The sequence below is a fragment of the Fusarium musae genome, chromosome 9 (genome assembly GCF_019915245.1).
Source record: "Fusarium musae strain F31 chromosome 9, whole genome shotgun sequence".
Lineage (NCBI taxonomy): Eukaryota > Fungi > Ascomycota > Sordariomycetes > Hypocreales > Nectriaceae > Fusarium > Fusarium musae.
In genome coordinates, this window is record NC_058395.1 from 2,382,663 (window position 1) to 2,408,196 (window position 25,534).

Sequence of the window (25,534 nt, forward strand, 5' to 3'; positions counted from 1 at the left end):
TCCTGAGCCTAGTCTGAGCCTAGGGTCGGCAATTAAAATTCCCATCAATGCCGGACAACCATTCAATGCTTGATCAATAAAATTATTTCTGACACTGAATACGAGATTGAGTATTGAAATACTTGCGCAGACCAGACACAATGTCTGCCATCGTCAACAAGATACGCTCTGCGCCTGCTGCTGCAGCCTTTCTATCAATCGGTCTATTCCAGGGCATCACAGTGACACTTCTGATGAGGTTGGGTTCAAATTTTCAGCGCTGTTGTTCACTACTGACCTCGACCTCAAATTGCAGCGTTGTCCTTTTACAATGGCAGGAATACGCTAGACCTACAGTGATCCAGGTCCCTCGCGGCTACAGCATTCCAACTAATTTTTCCATTTTTATTTTTGGCTTCATTTTTCACTTGTTGTTCATGTGGGATGCCATCCGGTTAAGGAGTACAGCGCAGGCGGTGCTTGCGTGCGTGATCAACGCTGGCTTTTTACCCCTTGCTATTTCCCAGCGACGGGATATCGCGGAGGCTATTGAGTCGTTCAAGACCTCGACAGACTCTAATGGCGACCATTTGGTCAATACTGACATGGATATCTGGCCTGTGATTGGCAAGATCCTACTCGTTATTCCTATTATTATCGCCGTCTGCACCCTGATCCTTCCTATCAGTGCTTGGTATCTGAAGCAGTATTTCTCATGGCAGTCATATCGCAACGTCGGTGCAGATGCAAAGATGAGAAAGATACGCATTATCCACCATGTATGTCCACTATTACTGAGTCTGACTATCGCTAACCTAATGATGAGATCTTCGTCATGCTCGCCAAAATGGACATTTACTTCATCATCTGCTTCGATATGGTCTTTTGCTTCCCCGTTCTGGGAGGACTTCGCAGTGGTGGCACCGACTTCATCGTCAACCTCGCCCTTCTAGGCGTTGCACTCACCGTCATCGCCGTGTCCATAATGTTCAGCAAGTCAGAGAACCGAATTGGTATGTGTTTCTCTATAGTCATGTATCTCGCAATGCTTGGCTACTTGCTTTACCTGGTGATAGATGCACAGTTGGACGAGAGAAGGAGGAGCGGAGGTTCGATCGACTCCTTCACCGCCTTCGGTTGCATGGGCATCTTGTCCATCTTCATGACAACGATATTCGCCGTGTTATGCTTGAGGAACTTCTTTGGAGGATTGAAAGAACATCTGGGGAAGCATGAAGAAGCGTGGGATCCTCATGCAAGTGCCAAGGATTTTGAGCTTGGTAACGACATCAATTTTGAGTACAAGAGCGTCCCGGGCGTTCGAGATCTGGATAGCTAGTGGTATCAATCACGAGTAATGAGATGCTGGATCAGAGAAAAAGACGGTACTGAGAAGACTAAAATGGAGGCTTCCCGTGGATGAATACTGTCAAACACAACAATCACATAGAAGCACGCCATGATCCTCATATAGAGACTATATACAATACACCAATAAGAAATCATATATAATAGACGAGCCTTTGATGTATCAGATAGCCTAAGGCTTTGCGAATGATACTCAAAAAATATTTACTCTGGAGCAACATCGAAGTTGGCCGAGATTCTAAAAATATCCCACGGGATCACCGCAAGCGAGTTCCATGAAGCACCCTAGCACGTCTCAAGTTAGTCTATTCAGCTGCATTCCTCCCTTTGGAACGCAAATCCAAAATGTGGATGAATCTCGGGATTAATACCCTTTAAAGGATGTTATACCCGCCAGCCGTTTAAGCGTCGTAGGCTTTTGTTCCCACGAGTGCAGTTGACTGGGCTTGGGAGCGTGGGAAAGGAGCTTGAGATGTATTGATCACCTAGTTATACCTTCTCCTAGCTAGCAAAGTGCAAAAGACAACCTCAAGTCATCAATCTCCCTTTCCTCTCCAATCACTGCGTACGAATAGCTGTCGTAGTCGAGGCCCGTGCGGTCCTCTTTGTCCAAAGTACCTTCTCCAGCTCGTATAGCTAGATCAGACGAACTGTAATAGGAAATGATAGTCAGCGTAGCATTTCAGAACGCCGCCGAGACCTAGACTCGAGGGTGATTGTATAAGTATGGTGGCTAAGGAGAGCTGAAGATTGCTCAACGTTTCAAGCAACACCATCAGCTGAGAGCTTGAAAGGTCATGAAAGTACTTTATGCTTAATGTCTGAATTACGTAGTATGTAGACTTATTCCGGTATCTATCATCATCCATTCTATATGAGTCTCCCAGAGACGTGAAAATATTGTTACTCGGCCAATAAATCGCTTCGACCCTTGACCTTCAAATGTCTCACCCGGAGACTATTGGCCAATACCTAGTAGCTGTAGCACAAGGGCCCCTTAGTGGTGTCCATGACATCTCCAACAGTAAGGTCCTCGTCAATACCGCCCATCATCAACACATCGTCCAAGCTGACTTCGTGCTGCTCAGTCTGGTTGATGTTCTTGTAAAGCCCGTTATACTCAGTGAGTCTGGTGGAGTTCTCCTTCTGCCACAACCACCAGAGACGATCGATTTGAGCATGATGCATGAAAAACAGAGGTTCTGTAGAACGTCAGATATTGTGTTGAACTATGCAAGGGATTACTAACCATTGGGAGACGTAGTAGGATTCATCTCTCCACCGAGGCAAGCGTGAATGCTACCGTGAGGTCCTCCCTCAAGAGCCGAGGCGTAGTGACTCCAGTTCCCAGATGCTTGAACTTCCTCGACTCCCTTAGGTCCAAAGCCCTTGGCCATGGTTGCGAAAGCATCAGGCTCGTCAACTTCAGGCAAGTTACGGTGAAGACAATGGCCACCTTCGGTAAGCTTCCTTGGCTCAGTCTCCAAGTACTCGGGTCGCAGCTTTGCAAATGGACCATCAGATACACACTTAAGTGTACTTCCCGAAGCACTAATCTCGGTATTTTCAGGGTCTCCGTTGCCGCCGAAACCGTTCTTTGATGCCATGACTGGGGAGAGACGAAGGCCCTCTGTGTCCTTGGTCCAGTCCCAGTAGCTAATAGTTCACGGTTAGGGTTTACCTTGTAATGGGCTTGTGTAGTACTCACGTGTATGGACCTTCGTAGCCACAGTCACGAAGAGCTCGCTCGTAAACTACACCGAAGTATCTGTGCCAAGGGAGGAAAGGAGCGCCACCATGAACTGTATCTTATCAGTAACAGCTTAGACTTGATACTGGATATGGGACTTACTCCATGAGTTAAGCTGGAAGTGAAGATGAGGGAAGTCATCGTACAAGCTGGACTTGAGACCCATGCGAGAGGGCTTAGTCTTGAGACATAGAACAGCATCAATATAGCCCTGCTGATCAGCAGCATCTAGCTCCCGCCACTCAATTCTCTTTGCAGGATTCGAACAAGTCTTGTCAGACTTGGCGGGAGCGGCGATGGCTGGAGTGATAGCGCCAGCGAGGGCGAGAATGGACGTGAACTTCATCTTGGACCGGGATAAAAACGACTGTAAAGCTTTAGTGTCTAACGAGCGAATATTAAAAAGTGAAGATAAGGTTCTCACTATAAGACAAAACCTGGGAGATGTCGGCTTTTATTGTTCTTTCAGCTTGTCTATTCTCTTTATTAGTTACGAGATTCAGGCTCATTGGCCCCATAGTCAAGTCTCGGCGAGGCGCTCAGTCGCGCTCACGGACCCTCAGGGGTAGGCTTGGCACAAGAGCCATACGAGGTGATCTTCATGCTAAGTCACCACTAGAACAAATTCCACCACAAATGACGGATATACTATGGGCCTTAATCTAATTCTGGTTATGCTTGTCGGGGAGGAATCAGACGAGACGATTTAGTGCCGAGGTTAAAAGGGCAAAGGCCAGTCCCATAATAGCTTCAACAAGGTCTAGGTTTCAAGTTCATAAAATGTAAATGAATTGAACTTGATGACTCGGGCAAAGATAATAGATGACTAAAATAATCTTTCCACGAATAGTGATATAAAGAAGGATGAGTAGATGAGAGCCTGGGCTCGGAGAAGTTGAATACCACTTTGACCATGTACATGGGTCTCCCTGTCGACGATGCAAGAAACATAGACACCTCAGCAAGAGTTCTATTTCCGAGCACCCTTGATACCAGCTAGACGACGCTCAGTATTCTTCCGAGAGTTGACAAAATCGGGGTTCGACAGTGTCAACTCCAGACCGCCAGAGATGATGTTGTCGACTGCCTCCACACCTTGCATGAAACTGTAGCAAGCTATTAGCTCATTGATCCTGCAACAATGGAATGATGAGTGTCTCACCTATGGTCCTGATTTCCAACCTCATACCTCCACGCTCCGAAGCGACCTCGAGACAGAATATCCTTGTCGTATAGGTAAGGCAAGGCCTCGGACAGAGCAGCGTCGCGTTCGAGAGTCGGTGTCGGATATCCATGATCGAAGCGACGAACGTATGTGCTGACGATTTCATCTTCTGGCTTGAGTAGGTCGGTGTTGATCAAACCTTTGATACTCTCTTCGAGAAGAGTGGCCTGGTTCACGGGCTTGTAGGAAGACTCAGAAACTTCAAGCATGATTGACCAGTATGGGCCGGGAGCAGGTTCCGACGAAGCAGGCTTGTCGCCGTTGGCAAGCTGTTTCGTGGCAAGTTTGACGCCTTGGCCTGGTTGATTGTATGGTGAATAGTTGGAGAAGATGGTAGCTCGGTAGAATGGAGCATTGTCTTCGGGGAAATAGAGCTATGACCATGTGAGAGTTGAGATATCAAAAGCATTTCATCGCCGCTTACCCAGCACTTATCGCCGATACGATCAGGTCGCTTTCCACGAATACCGACACCAATCACGTTGGTGGAGGAGTAATAAAGTGGTTTGAGTGACTTCTGAAGTTTGGCATCACCCATAGTCTCAGCAAGCTGATCGACAGCCATGGTCGAGATGAGGGCACCATACTTGATTGTAGTTCCTATACTATTGTCAGTGGAAATCTCAATATGAGACATGATGCTTACCGTCTTTCAAATAAACAGTTTTGGTATCAGCATCAACCTTTGTAACTGCACCATGATCTCCAAAACGAGTCTTGCTTTGATCAAGAGTATCCGCAACAGCCCTCCAGATCCCTCCCGTTCCACCACGAGCAGGGAAGCGAAACGTAGCGTTCGGACCCCATCCACCAGCTGCTTTACCAAGAATAGCGTTGGTGGTCACGAGCTTGACATTGGGGGCGGCGACACGTTCTCCAACCCAAGTAGAGTTCATCTATGCGAGTCAATCACGATCTCACATGAGGTATGGGAATACGTACCTTGGTCGTAGGAACAGCCCAGACTTTGAAGTTGTAAGGCCTCATGAAGATCTCATTCAGCCTCTCACCAACGTTGCGAATGTTCCACTCGTCAAAATTGGCTGGCTTGTCAGATGGTGAGCGCGCGCGGGCTTGAATGGCTGCTTCAATAAGATCCGCCAGACAACGCGCTTGTTCTTCCTTGGGCAGGACTGCGATGTTGTTCTGGAAAGGGTATGGGACCCAAAGACCTTGATAACGGACATATGAGATGCGTTGATGCTCATACCAATCATCAGGTTTGGGAAGAGCCTCGTTAATGACATCGTCGAAGTACTTGTAGTGGGAGAATATGACATGTCCGCCCACATCGAAGAGCTAGATAGGTAAGATTCTAGAAGTCAGGCTCCATATTATGTAGACTTACAAAGCCCTCGGGGGTTGTATCGGTTGACGCGAGACCACCAGGCGTCTCATTTGAGTCAACAATGAGCCAATCAACACTATTCTGCAGGGAAAGTCAATAGATCCTCAACCTTTGGGGAGGTAAGGCCTACCAAGTGTTGAAGACGTTTAGCTGCTCCAAGACCAGTCGGCCCAGCGCCGATAACGAGCACATCGACGTTGCTGTAAACATGCCAGGTCAGTTCTCCTCTGTTCTGGATGATAGATTGTCTTACATTTTCTTGGACGTCATTATCTTTTTTGCTGTTCTTTGAAGAGTAGCTTCTATCGCAGACTGTTTCTCAAGCTTAGTGGCGATTGGCAGCTTTTATGCTTTGCGGCCGGCTCAATTTATGAGAGGATGAGAAAACCTCTCATACTCGAAATCTCATTCTATGCTCAGTGTGTTGACGTCTTACATCATCTCAAGATAAGATCAAATTGCGACATGAGGCACTGTTGGTGCATCGGTTATGCGAATCGGGTAGATCTGTTCCTAATTTTAGCTCTGTTGTCTTGATAAACATGAATCCTTTAATTTACCAGAGTGGCTGAGCCGCTACCCTCATTTAACATTCCCTGCTTGAAACAGAAACGCGTAAGTAAGCTACCCGATAGGAAGTAGAGAGACAATACTGACCTGAATTTAATCTCAACTTGGTTGCATTCTTTCTATTGGAGCTTCCTAACGTAGTTGATATTCCCTCTCAAGGGTGCGTGAATGGCGGAAAACAGATTATTCTACCGAAGGATCACCATCCTTTGAGGTTGGAATGATAAGATAAAAGGTTTAATAAGAAAGACCGGCTCATAGTAATCGACGTATGCTTTCTATTATACACTTGAAACTCATCACAATACTTATCCATATGGTTACAGCTATCAACGATCTATATAGAATGCGCTGAGGGCACAAGACGCATGGTACACTTTCGACCTTGATTAAGAACAACTCCAAACGAACTACACTTGAATTCAAGTTCATAAAGGTTATATGAAAAGGTAACTAGTAGCGCTCCGTCTTATGATTGGTATGACTTCATAGGCAATTCATATACCGTGGCTCCGGTGGCTGGAAGCTCATAGTAAGGCCCGGAGCCGTGGCTGTGTCCTGTGCCTCCTGTTGCTTCACCATGAAGCTCTACTCTGCTCAAACCATTCTCAGGCATCTCATTAGGTACTGGTAAGACGGCAGTATCATGAGCACCGATACTCGTACTCACTATGCCCTCTTGTTTGCTTTTTGGTTGCGCAATGCCCAGAGAATCAAGCTCCGGCTTATCAAAGCCTGACGTACCGGCTACCTCGTCTACATGAGGAGTTCTGGGGCCTTTTTGTGTTCTGCTTCGCCGCCTTCGCCACCAGATCGCAAATGCAACAACCACAGCAAGAAGGAGTACAGAAGGGACAACAGCACCAGCTATCCACGCTTTACTGGAACTTGGGTCTTGCTGGATATCAGTATGACTTGTGGAGATAGGTGGACATCTCTTACTTACTATCCTTCTTAGGAGTAGCTGAATCTCCAGATTGGGTGACTTCAGTTGTCGTTTGCGGCATAGCTAGATGGTATCAGCTCTATTCATCAAATTGGGGTCGTTCAAACCGACTGTTGGTGCTAGAAACAGGTGCCGATGTCTCTGTCTGCTCTACAGTTCTATCTGTAATTTTCGTGTCACTCGTGCGTCCACCACCTGTTTCCGCAGCCGAAGTGGCGGTTGTACTCCGAGTCTGAATAGTAGCCGAAGTCGCCGAACTAGCTCCCATCGCAGCCCATTTGGTGAGGGAAGTGAACTGCGCACAATAGTCGACGTATCGGCCTAAGTTTGGTTCAACATAGTCTCTTGGACTTCCTGAGTCGATATTATCTTCGATGCATCCTACGCAGATCGAATATAAGTCGTGAAAGGCATCGCCTGCGCAAAGCTTTTCGTTTCGTTGCATTTGTCGTACGTATTGATAGGCGGATTCTGTAAGATGTTAGCAATGTGAGTGGGACACCAAGGCTTTGGATATGGCGTACCGCATTGATAGCATTCGTCGGGTGTCATGTCGCGGCGAAGTTGACGGCCGATGGCGAGGGCATTGGACTGATCATCTCTAGCTACTAGACGTTGAATAGCCATGATGAAGTGTAGTGCTGTGAGGACATGGTCGAGTAATTAGATAAAGTCTTAAAACTACACACAGGGAATTAACCTTATCTTTATGCTTGGGGGCCTCACATGGTGGTCTGATGTCTAATGGGATTGAGTTCCGCTACCTGTGACGCGCCAAGTAACAACCCTTGAGTATAACCGCCCAGTTCCATTTCGGTTCTGGTTAACAAAGTCGACAAAGCACATACCGGGCGCGGGAATATTCCGCTAAATCAGTGAGCTACATAGACATTCAAGGGTTTTAACAGCCAGGGTTAGGTAACAATAACAAGCTACTAAGTTCTCTCTACTAGAATAAGCTTATAGCTATAAGCTTTAACTATAAATAACACTTCTAGCCTATAACTTAAATATTAATATTATAATAATTAACTAATAGCTATAATATAAAGCTAATATAATAAGAACTTAAATAATAACTCTTTAATTAGCTTTAAAAGTATATAAAAAGCTTTAATTTTTTAATTAAAAAAGGTTAATTTAATATTATATATATTTTAAATCTTTAAAATAATAACTTTAATATAATTAATCTTTTATTAAAAATATTTTAATTAAATTTATATTAATAATTATATTTATAAAACTATTATTATATTTTTTATTATAATAATATATAAAGTAATTTTATAATATAACTATAGCTATAATAAATTTAATTATAAAGCTATTATAAAATATATCTTTATATAAAATTTTAATTAATTAAATAATAAATTCTTTATTTAGCTTATTTTATTTAATTATAAAACTATTACTTATATAATAGTTTAATTTCTTATTTTTTTTTTAATTATTATTAGCCTTATTTAAGGCTATTAAGCTTTTAACTTTTTATATAATAGCTTAAATAGTAAGGCCCTTATAATAAGCTAGAATTATAAAGCTTAAAATTAATTAAAGTTTATCTGCTTTAAGTAATATAATTACTGCTTTAATTAAGTAATATAAGTATTACTTATAAGTTTACTTTTTAATAGCTATATTAACCTTTTTCCTTTACTTTAATTAAAAGATTAAAATATTTTTAATTAACTTTTATAATATACTAGGCTTAATATATTTATTATAAAATATATTCCTTAACTTAACTATTAATTATAATTACTAATATTTATTATAGCTATTAATATAATACTTATATAAAATAGCTTATAATTATATAATTAAGCTTATTATATAACTTGCTATAACCTTAATATAGCTATTAGGCTTATTATAAAAGTAATTAATAAAAAAGAATATAAAAAGTTATATATAATAGTAACTACTATTAAGAAAAACTTCTTATTAAGGTATTAATCTAACTTTATTAAGATAGCTATTTTTAATTATAATTTAATTAAGTTAATCTATTATATAGGCCTTCTTAGCTTAATTAATATAACTTAAGTTAATAATAAGCTATTAGCTTTTAAAGACTTAAAAAGAGACTTAAAAGAAGATTATCTCTTTTAGTTAAATTAAATAGCTTTTTTTACTACTTTTATAAGTAACTTAAATATATATAAGAAATAGCTTTTTAATATAATTAAAAGAGTTATTATAGTAAAAAGGGAGCTACTTTTAAATTAATAAGGGTAATATATCTATATATAAAATTAAATAAAAGCAGGGTAATAGCAGGGTTCTTAGACTAAAGGTTTAAAGAAATAAAGTTAACTTTTATATAAGTTAATTAATAAAAGCTAAATTAACCTAAAGTTAATAATAACTAGCTTTATTAATTAAATATATATACTTAAGTATATAATTAACTATTAGGGGCTTAAGCTTTAGCCTAAGCCTTTATAAAATTAGGTAATTTCTAGATTTAAAATAGATTTAAGCTAGAATTAAAAGTATTTAAAGGAATTTTTTAAGAAAAATTCCTTTTTTTTCTTTAAGTTTAATAATATATTTATATTAATATCTTTTAATTATAATTAAAAAGCTAATTTATAATAATTATTAAACTTCTTTTAGCTTAAAATAATAATAAACTTTTTAATTATTACTTATAATATAAAACCTTTAAGATATAAAATTAATAATATAATAGAAAAATAGCAAGTAATATAGCCTATATAAGGTATAATTTAATAATAATTAAAAGAACTTATAGCCTTATAAGTAATAGAGGTTCTTTAAAGTATTTAAATTTAATAAACTTAAATATAAACCTAGTTTTAAAATAACTTTAATACCTTTTAAGATTACCTTATTAAATAGATTTAAAAGTAATTTAATATTAAAATAGTATTATTATAGCTTTTAAGTATTTAAACTATATTTTAATTAACTTTAGCTTTAAGTATAGTAAAAGCTAGGCTAAAGTTAATATATTAATAATAACTATTAACTATCTTTAAGTTTAATAGTAATAAAATTATATAATTATTTTAGAAAATAGTAATAAAATATATATTAATTACTTAAGTAATAGAAATTAAAAATAATAAAAATATATAAATATATATTTTTATAAATTTAAAAAGTAAAATACTTTATATTTTATAGCCTTAACCTAGTAATAACTAATAAATAAGACCTAGATATTTTAATAATAGCTATAAAAGTATTAACTATAAAGTCTTTAGCTAGATTAAAATCTTAATAAACTTAATTAATAAGGTTACTTTTAGGCTATAGTATTTTAAGTAACTCTAATTAAGATAAATATATTACTTAACTAGTTAAAAAGCTATAAAACTTAATTAATAAGGTCTATAACTCCTTTATAACTTTAACCTTTTTTAATCTATTTATTATTTAATAAAGTTATTATAATAATTATAAAATTATTAAGGAATTAACTAAGCCTAAGTTATTTATAAGTTCTTTATTTTAATTATATTAAATTAATATTACTAACCTTAATTATAGTTAAGATATTAAACTTAAATAGCTTATAACTTTAAATTATTAATTAACTAAGTATATAATCTTTATCCCTACTTAGCTATAATTAAGAGATTAGTAATAATAATATTATAAACTTTATTTAAAGTATAACCTTAAAAGCTAAAATATAAGTATAAAAGCTAGTAAGGAAAGTATTTATAATTAGCTATAATAGTTAAATAGATAAGTAATTACTTAACTTAATTAAATTTAAGTATAAGATATTCTATTACTTAAACTTTAATTTTAATACTATTTAAAGTTAGTATTAAAGTAAAATACTATTTTTAAGTATTAAGTAATAGTATATTAATACTTTAGGCTTAATAAATATTTAGATTATTAAATTAAAGGCTTATTATAGCCTCTAGATTATAATAATTATTAGTTTTATAATTATAATCTTTATAAACCTAAAGGTATGCTTTCTATAAGTAATATTTAAAGTTTATATATAATAAAATTGCCTAGAAAATTCTATTAAAGTTAATTTTATAAGATAAAAAAGATTTTATATATAAGAAAGAGTTTTATTTAAAAGTTAAAAAAGCCTTTTAGTAGGTAAATAAAGCTATAGTTAATTAAATAGAATTTACTTAATTAAGTATATTTACTTTATAAAATAATAATTAATACTAAAGTAATAAATAGTAATATTAATACTAATTTAATAAAAGAAAATACTTTATATAATTAGATTATTTTTTAAAATAAAAAAATAAAAAAGCTTTAATTTTATTATATTTTTAATTTACTTAGAAAATATATATAAAGACTAATATAAATAAGAAATTATATAAATTAAATTAAAATAGATTTATTAATATAATAATAAGTTATTTATAAAATTTTTTATTTACTTTAGCTAAAAGTTAATAATAATAAAAGGCTTAAATTAAAATAGTAATATAAAGTTAATTTACCTTTAATATATATTAAACTATATTATATAAGAATATAATATTAACTATAGTATTTTTTAAAATAACTTTAAGGTAATTATTAAATATTACTATAATATTACTATAAATATTAAGTTATAGTAATTAAAAAAGAAGTTTTATAAATTTAGTATATATATTATATTTATTTTACTTTTAATAAAAAATAATAAAAATAACTTTTTAATAACTAGTATTAATATAACTTTAGTTTAATAAAATATACTTAAAAGTTAAGTAAAGCTAACTTAAGTCTAGGCTTAAAAGTAATAAAAAGCTTAATAAGTTTTAGTAAATATTTTTAAAAATTAAAAATAAAAGTAATAATACTTTTAATATAATAATATAGCTTATTAAATATAAGATTATTATTTTAATTACTTTTTATAATCTTAATAAATAGATAAATATATTTATAATATAATAATAAATAAAAGAAATAATAAGTTAAATAAAAAGATATTAAGCTTAAAAAACTAATTACTTTTATAAAAAGTCTTATATAAAAATTAAAAGTAAAGTATAAAAAACTTATATATATTTATATAATAATAATTAAAGAAAATTAGTAAAAAATTAATAAAATAATAAATAAATTACTTTTATTAATATTAGTTTTATTTAACTTATTAAAGTTTTTTAATATATAAATTAATATAAATTATAATTACTATAAAGTAATTAATAAGTATATAGTATAATACTTAAATATAAAAATTATAAACTTATTAAAAAGATAAGAAATTAAAATAGTAATAAAAGTAATTAAAAAAAAGTAAACTTTTAAAAAGTTAATTACTTTTATAATATAAGTTACTTAAAGAATTATTAATATAAATAAGTAAAAAAGCTAGGTTATATTTTATATTATTTTAAGCTTAATAAAAAATATAATCTTTAAATTACTATAAATAGTATATTATAATATATATATTTATATAAATAAAAAAGAAATAATAATTAAAGTAATAAGTAGGCTTATTATAAGTAATAATAAGTAAGTAATATTAAAAAATATAGTAATAATAATAATTAATTTAGTATTTACTAATATAATATAATATTAAATATAAAAAGGAAATATATAAAATATATTAATAATTACTAGCTTTAAAGAAATTACTTATATTTTAAAAATTTAAGCTTTTTAAAAAAGAAAGCTAGGCTTTAGGCTAAATAAAGACTAATTTAAACTATTATTAAAGCTTAATAGTTTTTAAGACTTTTTTAATTTAACTAAAGTATTTTTACTTCCTTTTTATTAAAAGAAATTAAATTATTATATTAAGCTAAAATAAGGCCTAAATAAGTCTAAATTAAAGCTTTTATAAAGATTATTTTATAATATATTATAAGACTATTTACTAAAAGTAAAATACTAAGTTATTAATTTAATAAATAAAAGCTAAATCTATATTAATTTTTTATTTATAATAATATTAATACTTTTAATAAAAAAACTTAAAAAAAGATAATATCTTTATATAAACTATAAAGCTTTAAATAAAATAACTTAATAAAATTACTATCTATTTCCTTTAATTAAAAAGATACTAAAGTTACTAGCTAAAGCTTAATAGCTAATAAAACTAAATATATAAGTAGCTTTTTATAAAATATAAACCCTAGTTTAATTACTATTTTATTATTAATTTTACTTTATCTATTTAGATATAAGGGTAGTTAGTTATATACCTAGGTATATGCATTTAATTAATAGAAGTTAATTTAACTTTCACTAACTAACCTACCTAAAAGTTAACCTTATTCCTTTAAACCTTTAGTCTAACCCTGCTATTACCCTGCCTTTACTTAACTCTATTTACAGATATACTATCCTTAATTTTATATAATTAGGAAAATATAATATAAATAATTAGCCTTAATAATTATATTTTTAAGCTACTTTTTATATAAGGCTAAGTTTAGACTTATTAATATAATAAGAAAAGCTACTTTCTTTATATTAAGAAGCAGGCTTTTTTTTATAGCCTTTTCTAGCTTATTTAATCTAGCTAGCTTTCTAGCTAGCTAAACTAGATAAATAAAATAACCTAGGTAAGCTAGATCTATATAATTAATTAAGTTAATTAAAGTATAGTTAAAAATAGCTATTTTAATTAGGCTAGATAGGCTTTTAGATAAGAAGTTTTTTTTAATAGCTATAGCTATTATATAAAGCTTATAGTAATCTTTATTATTAGCCTAGCTTAGTACTAATTTAATTATAATAATAAGGTTATAGTTAGTTATATAATAGCCTTAATTAGGCTTTAGGCTTTTATATATAGTAAGTATCCTACTAGTGGCTATAATTAATATTAGTAACTATAACTAATAGTTAGGTTAGTAAATATACTTTAGAAGTGTAATAGGTATACTAGGCCTGGTATTATCTTAGTTTTTTAGTAAGGGTAAAGGAAAAAAGTTAATATAGCTGCTAAAGGACCTGTAAGTAGTACTTATACTGCTTAGTTAAGGTAGTAATTATACTATTTAAGGTAAATAAACCTTAACTAATATTAACTCCTATAATTCTAGTTTACTATAAGGGCCTTACTATTTAAGCTATTATATAAAAAGTTAAAAGCTTAATAGCTTTAAATAAGGCTAATAGTAATTAAAAAAAAAAAATATAAAATATAAATTATAAAAAGTAAAAAATACTTTATAATATTTTATATTTAATTTAAGCTTTTTAAGTAATTAATAATATTATTTAAATTAATAAGTATTTTAATAACTTTTTAATAATATATAAATAAAGCCTTAAGTTAATCTTTAAGTAATTATATAATAATATACTTAAATAATATTTTAGTTTATTTTAAGAAGTTTAAAAGTAATTATATAAAAAAAGTAAAAAAGATATTATATAAGCTATAAGTAATTAAGTTAAACCTTAACTTTAAGAAATATAAGTTTATAATAAATAAAGTAAAATACTTAAAGTATATTATAAAAGCTAAAGTCTTTATTTAATTAAACTTAAAAAAGGTAAAAGTAATTTAGCTATAAAAACTCTTAATATAATTAAAAGAAATTAAAAGCTTTTTAAAGTTTACTAACTTTTATTATAATTTTATTAAAGACTTTATTAAGCTAATTACTTTTTTTAATTACTTAATAAAAAAAGAAGTCGTTTTTTAATAAAAATTAAATTAATTTATAGCTTTTAATAAGTTAAAGAAGCTTTTTATAATAAGTCTTATTTTAGTATAATAAAGGCTAGATAAAAAAACTATAATAAAAGCTAATAGCTTTAAAAAGGCTTTAAGAGGCTACTTATTATAAGAAAATAAAAGAGGTATTTTATATTTAATTATATATTACTTAATATTATTAAATTTAATATAATAAAATTATATAATTTATAATAAGAAGCTATTAATAGTAATTAGCTACTTTAAAGTATAATTAATAAAGCTATAAGGAATTTAAAAGCTATTTATAATTTTAATAAATTATAAAAATCTTAAATACTTTATAATAATATAAAAGATCTTAAAATAGTAAGTATAATAAGTAAATTTATTATTTTACTATAATTATAAGCTTTATTATTAATTAAAAAAAAAGCCTTTTAATTTAATATACTATTTTAATAAAATTAAAATTACTAAAAAGTAATAAAATAAGTTAATTAAGTTATAAGATTTATAAAGATATTACTAATAGTAATATACTTATTAAAAAACTTTAGTTTAAATTTAACTAAAATATAAGCTAATAAAGAGGGAATTTTAGTTAAGACTTTATTTAAAAGACTTAAAAACTTTATTTTAAACTTAACTAAAATATAAATTAATAAAAAAGAAACTCTAGCTAGGATTTTATTAAAAAAAAAAAGATTTTTATAAATATAATACTATAAAAGCTTTAAGATTAAGTAATATAAAACTTAAGTTTATATATTACTTAACTAAATACTATATTAAAGAAAAAATAGTATTTTTTTAAAAAAGTAAAAATAAAAAAGTAAATTTAAGATTATAGTATTAATAAGTAAAAGGTATTATTATATAAAAATTAAATCTAGTTATTTATATAAAAACTATTAATTATTATAATTATTTAATAAGTTTATAAATTACTTATATAAAATTACTTAAAAAGAAATAGTATTTTTTAAGCTTTATATAAAGATTATTATTAAAATAGTATATTTTAAGATATATATATATATTTTATAAGAATTATTATTATAATAATACTTATAAAAGTAAATAGTAATATTAAAGCCTTTTATAATAATTACTTATTTTAAATAAGTACTAGTTAATATTATTAATTAACTTTATAATTAAGCTATTAGCCTAAATTAAAGCTAACTTTACTTTTCTTATAGTTATTATTAATAGATTATTAAAGCTAATTTAGCTTAAAGTAATAATAATTATATTAATTAAAATATATATTTAAAGGTTTTAAGATTATTAGTAAAGGTTTTATAAATTCTTTAAAAATATAATTTTAAATAGAAACTTAAATTAGCTAAATAAGTTTTAAAAAATACTTTATAAACTTATAAGTATATAATAATACCTTTTTATAATATATTACTTTTAAATTAATAGAAAAATAAAGTAAATAAACTAGGAAATATAATTAATATTATAACTCCTTATAGCTTTTTATTAATTTAATTAGCTTACTTACTTAATTATAATATAAGTATTATTTAATAATAAGGTTTTATTAATAATTAAGTTTAGCTTAAATTATTTACTTTATAAATATAAAATAAAAGCTATTTAATATATTAATAAATATATTAAAAGTAAAATATTAAGTAAAAGGAAAGTAATATAGTTTATAATATAACTTTAAAAAAGGCTAAAAGTAATATAAACTATATATATTTATATTTAGTAATAATATTAAAAAGTATATAATAAAAAATAATAGTTAATAAAATAGTTTAAAGTTAATAATATAATATAGCTAAACTTATAAAACTTTAAAATAAATAAATCTTATAAGAAACTAGATTAAGTTATAGTAAGATATAAAGTTAAAAAAATCTTATTTTTATTAATAATTAAATTAAATACTTTTTAAAATATTTATAATATTTTTTATATTAATTTTATAAAAAAAGTAATAAAAGACCTTTTTTTATTTTAGCTATTATAAGAAACTAGACTTAAATTAAAGTTAGTATTATAAGAAAATAATTAAAAATTAATAAAAAAATATATAATAAAAAAGGTATTAGTAATAAAGAATATAAAAAAAGTAAAAGAAAATAAAAATATATTTATTAAATAAAAGAGATAGCTAATCTTTATTTAAAAATTACTAAAAAATATAATATATATTAAAGTACTTATAAAGTATAAAGAAAAATAAAAAGACTTAATAATATATAATAAGCTATAATAGATATAATAATAATAATAAAGAGAATTATATATTATAAAAACTTAAGCTAGATCTAGCTTAAATCTAGCTTTTACTTACTTAAAGTATAAAAAAACCTAAATTAAAATACTTTTAGGTATTAATATTAATATCTTCCTTATTATTAAAATCCTTACTAGTTTTATTATTACTATTATTAAGATCTTTATTAACTTTATTATTATTATTATTAAGATCTTTACTATTATTACTATAGTTTTTATTAATATAAGTACTAGAACTATAAAAATAGTAATATTTATTATAATATATAAGAAAAGAAAGAGAGTTAAAGAACCCCTTAAACTTTTTAAACCTTTTTAAGATTTTAATTAAAACTTAAAAGAAAGAGATTATATTTAAAAAAAAAGAAATAGTAAAAAATAGTAAAAAAAAAGGAAGATTAAGATTTACTATAATATTATTTAAAAAGACTTTTTAAAATATTATTATAATAATACTAATTTAAAGAAACTAGAAAGTAACTAAAAGTATAAGTTAAAGTATAGGCTAAAGTAAATATATTTTTAAAATTAATAATAGCTTTTATAAAAGCTTAAATACTATTTACTTAAGCTTTTAAGGCTTAATAAGTAGCTTAAAAATCCTTTGATATATTTAAAAAAAGCTATATACTAGTAATAATAGGCTTAAAGTTAGTTAAAGTATTACTTAAATTAAAAAGAGTAAAAAGAAAAAGGCTATTATTAAACTATAGTTATATAAAATAAATAAAAATAGTAGTAAATTTAAGTATATATAAGGGATTATTATAAATATATACAGCTTAGCTTAGGGTTTAGAAATTATAGTTTATATTAAAGAAATTATAAAGTTATTAAATAAAGCTTATAAAATAACTCTAGAATTTAAGCTTTTTATAATCCTTTTTAATAATAAAGCTATATTAAGTAATAATATACTTATTTAAGGTTATTTTTTATTAATAATATAAGTATAGTTTTTAATAATACTTTAAATTTTATAAAAAAGCTAATATAAATTTAAGTTTATTATAAATAGATTATTATATTATATATAACTAGATTTAACTTTAATATAAAGAGTATAAGTAAAGTATTTATTAAAGATATAATTAAAAATATAATTATAGTTTAGTAAGTAATTAATATATTACTTATAAAGAAATAAGATAATTAAAAAAAATATAAAGTTTTTATTTTTAAAATCTTTTTTATAAAAATAATAATTAATAATTTAAAAATTAAAAAAAAAGTATTAAAGCTTTTTATTACTTTTATTACTTAAAGAAATAATAGTAATAATTATAATAAAAAACTTAAAATAAAAAATAAAGTATTTATAAAAAGTATAAAGCTATAATTAAAATTAATAAAAGCTAAAATATAATTTAAATATAACTTAAATTAAAATAGATTTTAAAAAATAAAAAATTAAAAAAAAAAAATATATATAATAAGAAAATAAAGCTTTTTATAAAAATTATTAATAAAATAAAAAGAAAGGAAAAATAAGTAAAAATAGATAATATATTAAACTTATAATATTATAATTTAAAAAGAAAAAAAAAATAAAATTAAATAAAAAACCTAAATTATTATAAAGTAAAAGGGATTATAGGTATTAATTAAATAATAAGTAAAACCCTTTTTATATATAATATAATAAATAAATAAGTCTAAGAAAATAAGTATTTAACTTATATTTAGATTTAAATTAAAATTAAGAAAGTTTTATAAAGTATTTTATATAAATTTAAATTAGAATTTTAATTTCTTTAAAAAGTATTAAATAAACTATAAAAAGGAAAAAGAAAGTATATTAAAGGCTTAAGCTTTAGCTTAAGTTTTTATAAAATTAAATAATCTCTAGATTTAAGATAAATTTAAGCTAGAATTAAAAGTATTTAAAGGAATTTTTTAAAAGAAATTCTTTTTCTTTTTTTAAGTTTAATAATATATTTATATTAATATCTTCTAATTATAGCTAAGGAGCTAGTTTATAATATTAACTGCTTTTATATTTAAACTATAAATAAAGTAAAATTAATAATAAAATAGTAATTAAATTAAAGTTAATTTCTTATAAGTATTATTAATATTACTTAATAAAAAAAAGTATTATTATTTTTTTTATATAATTTAAAAAATAAAAAAAGAATTAAAATAATTAAAAAGCTATTTTAAAAAAACTATATTTAAATTATATTTATATTTAATATATAAATAGTAATTTATTAAAAAAGACTTTTTATAAATATAATATATAATAATTAAAATTATTAAAAAATATTAATATATAAAAAAAACTTAACTTAATTAAAAAAAGTTTTTTAATAATATATATATTAATATTATTAGAAATAAAAGTTAAAAGAAAGTTTAAGGTAATTAAAAGGTAATAGTAGTATTAAGTTTATAAGTTAATTATAAAGTTAGAAAATATACTTTAGTTTTAATATAATAGATAATAACAAGTAAACTACCAACAAAGACATAATGCCAAGGCAGCACGACTTCAGCTCATGCAAAAGCATACATCCTTTATTTCTACACTAATTCCAATATTACCGGTGCTTCCGGCGATGCCGATTCTTTACGATTTTGAAAAGAACGACATTGCTATCATCAAACGAGCTTCTCGTCGAGTCTGTCAAGCGTTTCTGGTCACTGTTAGGCTACGACACGGCTTAATGATCCCGGGCACCGGAAAGTGGCCATAGAATCCACTAACCTAACCCGCTAGGCATCCATCCCGCCACGGGTAAAGTTCCAATCACAATCTTCGTCGGGGTAATAGCTCCAGCCATTGTCATGCTCCGGCACCTGTGTATATAGCCAATTTTTAAAGCTTTCACTCATAAGCAGCCTAGAGCCTTGCGTCCCCCCTTTGTCATACCCTTGTTCTTTGCTTTCCACAAAAATGTAAGTCTGAACCCAGTCGCAATGGTGATCTTCGCACATAGCAAGAGGAACTAGTCCTAAGAAGGCCTCTCTTGTCAAGTATAGTCGCATTTGACTATCAGCAAGCAGGCCTTCCATGCTGAGCCATGCACCAGCGCTCTCACCCTCGGAAAATTCTACCAGACACTCATGAGCATTGTGATCGAAGATCGCATAACAGTACCAGTGGCTTCGATCAGTTGCTTCGGTGAAAGTGAAACTAGGTCCTCCATGCCAAACGCCGAATTCACCCCGTACACATATTGTAGGGGATTTGAACTTCCGTTGCCATGTACGTTGTCGGTTACTGAACTCATAGAGCTGAATATCGACCCCAAATGGCCGTGGTGTGAAAGCGTAAACATTATTCCCAGAGACTATGAAGCCAATTTATGGTTGTCTTGGGCTATAGAATGCGTTTCGCAGGGGAGTTCTATTTGCTCCAACACATTGGCGAGTAGTGGTGGCCCAACTCTGGAAGTTTGAGTGAGGCTGGGAAGCGAAGAACATTCGTTCCAAACCTATAGCGTAGAGTATACGTGCGGAGACACAGAGACAGCTCTTGGAATTATTGATGCCTCGAAAACCCTCGCATACCGTCTTCAAGTTTTCAAAGAAGAAATCTTCTTTACTTGAATCATAGTCGACCGTAATCAGATCTCTGTCTTTTGCAAGGCCCAACAGTGCGTATATCCGATCGTGAAAGTCCTGCGATCGTACTCAAATTGACACAGAAGCTCTGCAAGATACAAGGAGAGAATCCAGAGGCTTTTCCTTTGTGCCTAGCAATAGTTGCCAACCGTGACTGGGCAAAGTCATACTGCCTTGGTGGAGATAGGTGGTTGTTAGGCTCACTGAGTAAGCGCGTGTACTGGAAAAGACGATCCCAAGAGATTTCGGTTCGCCCGACTAAAATCATCCCTTGGCCACCAAGCAAAAGCTCTTGGATGATCCATGCACGTTCCCAGTACTCGTTGTTCGCAAACTGCATCAGATGGTCCCACATGTGCAGCAGAAACTCTGCTTCGCTATCACCAGTAACGAGGTCTCTGGCGTCAAAGCTGTTGTTGGGGCTCTTCCCTAGGCATATCATCTGGATACAGCTTTCCAGGATTGGGTTGTCGTCGCCGAGATAGCTCACCACCTGCGCTTGGTGGTAGATCTCTCTCATGAGCGGAACCTGATGTGACTTCTCATCAGCATCCCTTAATTGATACATATCGTATCAGTCCAGATCGGCACATTTGCATATCGCTCCCGCGCTAGTTTTAGGAATTGATAAGTATTCGCTTGGGCTGCGAAGGTTCTTTCATCAATTAAGATTTCATATGATCTGCCCCCTGTCTTCCAACGGTGGGAGAGACATATATGCTCCTTTTGAACCCAAGGGGAGGTAAAACAACTGTGCTGAGTGTACAACTGATGACACTTTCGGGATCTTGGGTAGGCAGTACTTGGTAAGATGCGAAAGTAGCTTCGGCTTGGGTCCTTAGGCAGCTGATCATATCTGTATTCCGATATTCTTGGCTTTCTAGATTCATCTCGATCTTGTACACCACCGCTTTCATAGCCGGATTTCGTTTCGCATGCTGTGTGTTGATGCTTAGATCCCACGGGGAGATCTGACCCCATCTTCAAGAGGGGTTATGGAAGACTGGTAGGCCAAGCACGTCTCTGGGTTGTTGAAAATTCGAACAAGCTTTGGTAAATGACCGTTTTGAATATAGGTGATAAAGAATGGCAGTTATGAAATATTGCGAGGGGGCAAAAGGCTAATAATACACTTATTGGACTCAAGCAGGGGAACTCAGCAGTGTGTGGCACAGGCAAGAATGCCTTGCTTAGGTACATTGCATCCTGACCCTGCCATCTGCGTAAGACAGCCAATCAACTGATCGGGAACTTGCTTGTCTTTGCAGGTCATGCAGCTTTCACAAGCCGCGACGCCTGGTAAGCTAACTAGTGCACTTGAAAACACAATTCAAGCTTTGCGGCGCGACTTCAGCTCATGCAAAAGCATTCATCTTTCACTCCCATTTTATCTCTGATACTGCCGATTCTCCAGCACAGCAGAGCACAGGAGCTTTGAGTATGAAAATACATTGGTAAATGACGTTTACTACCAGGCCACAGATGCCAAGAGGTGATGAGGCCAGCCTGTCACTTGAAACTACATGGGGGTTGAAAATGGCCAAGCCACAACACCATTCAGCCAGTAAGATATGTCGAGATTCACGCATCTGCGCAGAACTCACACGCGCTAAACCACCCTGCTTATATCTCAAATACCATTTTCCAGAGGGGGAAGTCGCACCTTTGTCTTTCTTCTTCTATAAAAATCCCTTCGGGATGTTGGATGAGCTCCATCTTCTTTCTAACCACATGTCACTGCAACACGAGATTTACATCCTTGTCAGCACAAACGACGTTGCTCCATCTTCATTTACTACGTTTTACTGTATTAAGTATGTCTTTCAACTTACCGTCACTCTCTTCATCCCTCTTTCTATATCACGGGCATATTGACCATCTTGCAGAACTAAAACAAACCTTGTGTGATGCTACCAAGCAACACATAAGTCTAGCAGCTGCCGGTACTTCCAAACTAGCATCTGGCGAACCCCAATGGGACTTTACGCTCCATCTAACTACTGGCTTACTGATTTGGATCGCTATATCAACTCTGAGGCGCTTGCCGACGACATCCTAGGTTTGGTAGGTTAACGAACTTTCCACAACTTCAATTTCATAGCCCAAAGTTTTATTTGCAAGTTGAGGACTCCGTATATCATGGATCCCTTGTGTGCCATCGGTTCTGTCTTGAGCCTTGTCAGTCTTGCAAGTGAGTTCGTGAAAATCGCTCAGCGTCTTCGCGGTCGGATGGATGCTGAGCGCAAGGTTCATCTTCGCTCATTAGAAGAACTCGAAGATGCTCTTCGCATTGCAAGTACAGAAATCTCCAAGGCCAACGGAATGATTTCTAACAGCCTGAATGTCCCTTTCACAAGTCTAAAAACCTCCAAAGAGTCGCTCCATAGCTTTTGCCGCAATCCAGGTATACTTTTGCCGGAAGACACAGCAAATCTTCAAGGAATGCTCGACTACGGGTCGACTAACACTGACACCGAAGAATGGTATAAAAGATGGAAGAATACTTTTCCTGACCCACCATTTTACGATTTCGGAGACTCTTCCAGGTCCATTTTTGATGAAGCTGAGGCCATCAAGTCTGGAGGATCGTCGCAAGTGTCTCGAGTCAAGATCCACCTGGATCGTATGCATGGCTATGGAGGTGAAGAGAGAGGAAAGGTTGCCTTCGTTGTTAAAAAGATGAACAGTGGGAACTATCAGCAATACGCACAAGAGCGAGACGCTTTCCAAAGACTGAGTCTTGCACAAAACCCGCATCCTCACATCGTCCCTCTTCTCGCTTCCTACCGGGCGGAAAGCAAGTACCATCTGATTTTTCCGTCGGCTGACTGCGATCTCGCGACGTTTTGGCGGAACCAGCCCAGACCCTCAAACGACAAACGTACCCTTGAGTGGTTTGGAGGCCAAATGAGAGGACTTGCAGATGCTCTATGTACTATCCATGGGCAGAAGGAACAAGAGAGTGGTTTGCGTGGGGTCCATGGTGATTTTAAACCAGAGAACATCCTCTGCTTCAGCTCCAATGACAGCGAAAGATGGTCAGTAAGCTGGCCAGTGTTGGCGCTCACGGACTTTGGGTCTTCATACTTCCTGACACCCGAGGAGAAAGACTTTCCGAGGGGGCTCAAACACACGCCAGTCTATCGCGCCCCAGAACTCGACACTTCGACCGACGGTATCACACAGGCCTATGACATCTGGAGTCTCGGCTGTGTCTTTGCGGAAGCCATAGCCTGGTTCTATGAGGGGAAAGCCGGTATCGTGAAGCTTATCCGAGCTCGACTCAATGAAGAAGACAACAACCCCAATCGAGATGCCTTCTTCTGGTTGAAGCATGATTCGCGATGGGGTCTCACGGCGAAACTCAAACCCGAGGTACAGAGAGTAAGTCCTCCATACTATCATCCATCATCGGATAAGATCTAACATCGTTGACAGCTACTTATATCTCTTCGTGAGAACTCTCAGTCATCCCTCTTCATCGATGATATGCTCTATCTGGTGCTGGAAGGGATGCTTAAAGCCAACATGAGCGAGAGAATGTCAGCCCGGGAGATCCTTGACGCCCTGACCCGGATGTGTGTGAAGCTGGAAAACGACCCGGCCTATTCTGAGCCTCGTCATAGTGAGCCTTGTCGTAGTTGCGATGTGGAAATGGTAGGATCTCGCCATTCTTTGAATTTATTCGACATCTGTGTGAAGTAGCTCACTCACACATAAATAGGCCTTTTCTTATAACACTCCACTTCTTGCGGCAAGGAGTAGTTTGCTAACGACTCTGCGATCCCAGGTCCCAAATCAGAATGCCAGGTCACAGCGGCTTGACCAAACGGTCGACGCAAACTACTACACCAATTACACAACTCAGAGTGAGGCTGTCACCCAAGACACCAACCTCACCACTCAGAGCGACGCTAGTAGTCAAGAATGCTCGAAGCCGCTCTTTGCGTGCCCATTCTATGCAGTCGGGGTAGAGATCTCTGGCCGCCGAGTTTGTCAAGATCGAGGATTCCCTGATGTCAATAAGACCAAGTATGACTAATCAATTAGTCTAAGTGACTCTGTGCTTAGGTTAAACTTAGGCTAAGTTTAGAGAGTATTAGCTAACTTCAGAGTAGGGAACATCTCATCCGCCATCACCTTCCTAGGGAGTATAGGGGCAGACACATCTGCCGACGATGTTACACTGGCTTCAACACCGATGAGCTCCTCCAGGCTCATGCGCATCAAGAGCCACCGTGCTCCGCAAAGATGCCAAAGGCAGTCACAAACAAATTGAGTGGAGAGCAAGCCTTTCAGCTTCGATCAATGAAGAGAAAATCATCGAAAGAAAGTGCCGAGAACCGATGGTTCGATATCTGTCGCATCATTTTTCCAAGCCTCAACCGAAACCTAGCGAATATCTCACCGTGTAAGCTCTCGACCCAATCTTAGCATTATTCTTGTTCTTGCTTTTGTTGAATGCGGGCCCCAAGGAGAAAGTTGATTGAGCTCTGACTTATACTTACTTCCTCCTATAGATCGAGGGACCGACTCCACGAACTCCTCCACGGGCTCCAACGCAATCTCCCAGTACAGAGATCATGTTTCCAATCGAAGTCCTGAGAAATACGCGGCCGAATTAGCGAGAATAGGCCTTGGCGTCACACCAGAGGAAGCTGCAGCGATCCTCGAGCTGCAGGTCAGGGATCTTGAGAATTTCAGACATCTTCGGCCCAAGGGTTATGAGATGTAGGGTTGTGTTGGATGTGGCTTTGAGATTTGCGCTGGCTCCAGACTGTCATTAAATAGCCAGGTTCCACTCCTTTATATAGTAATTTGCAGTTTTTGGTTTGACTTAGTTCTCTCTATTGGTTCAAGCTCTCAGCCCCAGGGCTCAACTACAG

The 25,534-nt window shown here is 32.2% G+C and overlaps 5 protein-coding genes across 5 annotated transcripts; 2 read left to right on the forward strand and 3 right to left on the reverse strand.

The window, feature by feature from the left end:
- Nucleotides 1-416: 416 nt before the first annotated feature.
- On the forward strand, nucleotides 417-1,318 carry J7337_011982 (uncharacterized protein; the record flags this gene model as incomplete). Its single annotated transcript, XM_044829515.1, has 2 exons — nucleotides 417-758; nucleotides 806-1,318. The coding sequence occupies 2 exons, from the start codon at nucleotides 417-419 to the stop codon at nucleotides 1,316-1,318; spliced, it is 855 nt and encodes a 284-aa protein (XP_044676190.1).
- Nucleotides 1,319-2,319: 1,001 nt separating this feature from the next.
- Nucleotides 2,320-3,443, reverse strand: J7337_011983 (uncharacterized protein; the record flags this gene model as incomplete). Its single annotated transcript, XM_044829516.1, has 4 exons — nucleotides 2,320-2,549; nucleotides 2,597-3,003; nucleotides 3,056-3,149; nucleotides 3,200-3,443. 4 exons carry the CDS (start codon nucleotides 3,441-3,443, stop codon nucleotides 2,320-2,322), a joined length of 975 nt encoding a protein of 324 aa, XP_044676191.1.
- A 624-nt stretch (nucleotides 3,444-4,067) lies between these two features.
- On the reverse strand, nucleotides 4,068-5,940 carry J7337_011984 (uncharacterized protein; the record flags this gene model as incomplete). Its single annotated transcript, XM_044829517.1, has 8 exons — nucleotides 4,068-4,203; nucleotides 4,260-4,696; nucleotides 4,747-4,922; nucleotides 4,969-5,218; nucleotides 5,265-5,621; nucleotides 5,671-5,751; nucleotides 5,801-5,870; nucleotides 5,924-5,940. The coding sequence occupies 8 exons, from the start codon at nucleotides 5,938-5,940 to the stop codon at nucleotides 4,068-4,070; spliced, it is 1,524 nt and encodes a 507-aa protein (XP_044676192.1).
- A 1,325-nt stretch (nucleotides 5,941-7,265) lies between these two features.
- On the reverse strand, nucleotides 7,266-7,813 carry J7337_011985 (uncharacterized protein; the record flags this gene model as incomplete). Its single annotated transcript, XM_044829518.1, has 2 exons — nucleotides 7,266-7,657; nucleotides 7,711-7,813. 2 exons carry the CDS (start codon nucleotides 7,811-7,813, stop codon nucleotides 7,266-7,268), a joined length of 495 nt encoding a protein of 164 aa, XP_044676193.1.
- Nucleotides 7,814-22,787: 14,974 nt separating this feature from the next.
- On the forward strand, nucleotides 22,788-25,383 carry J7337_011986 (uncharacterized protein; the record flags this gene model as incomplete). The annotated part of the gene is made up of 5 exons (XM_044829519.1): nucleotides 22,788-24,032; nucleotides 24,117-24,305; nucleotides 24,466-24,680; nucleotides 24,797-25,059; nucleotides 25,169-25,383. The coding sequence occupies 5 exons, from the start codon at nucleotides 22,788-22,790 to the stop codon at nucleotides 25,381-25,383; spliced, it is 2,127 nt and encodes a 708-aa protein (XP_044676194.1).
- Nucleotides 25,384-25,534: the final 151 nt, after the last annotated feature.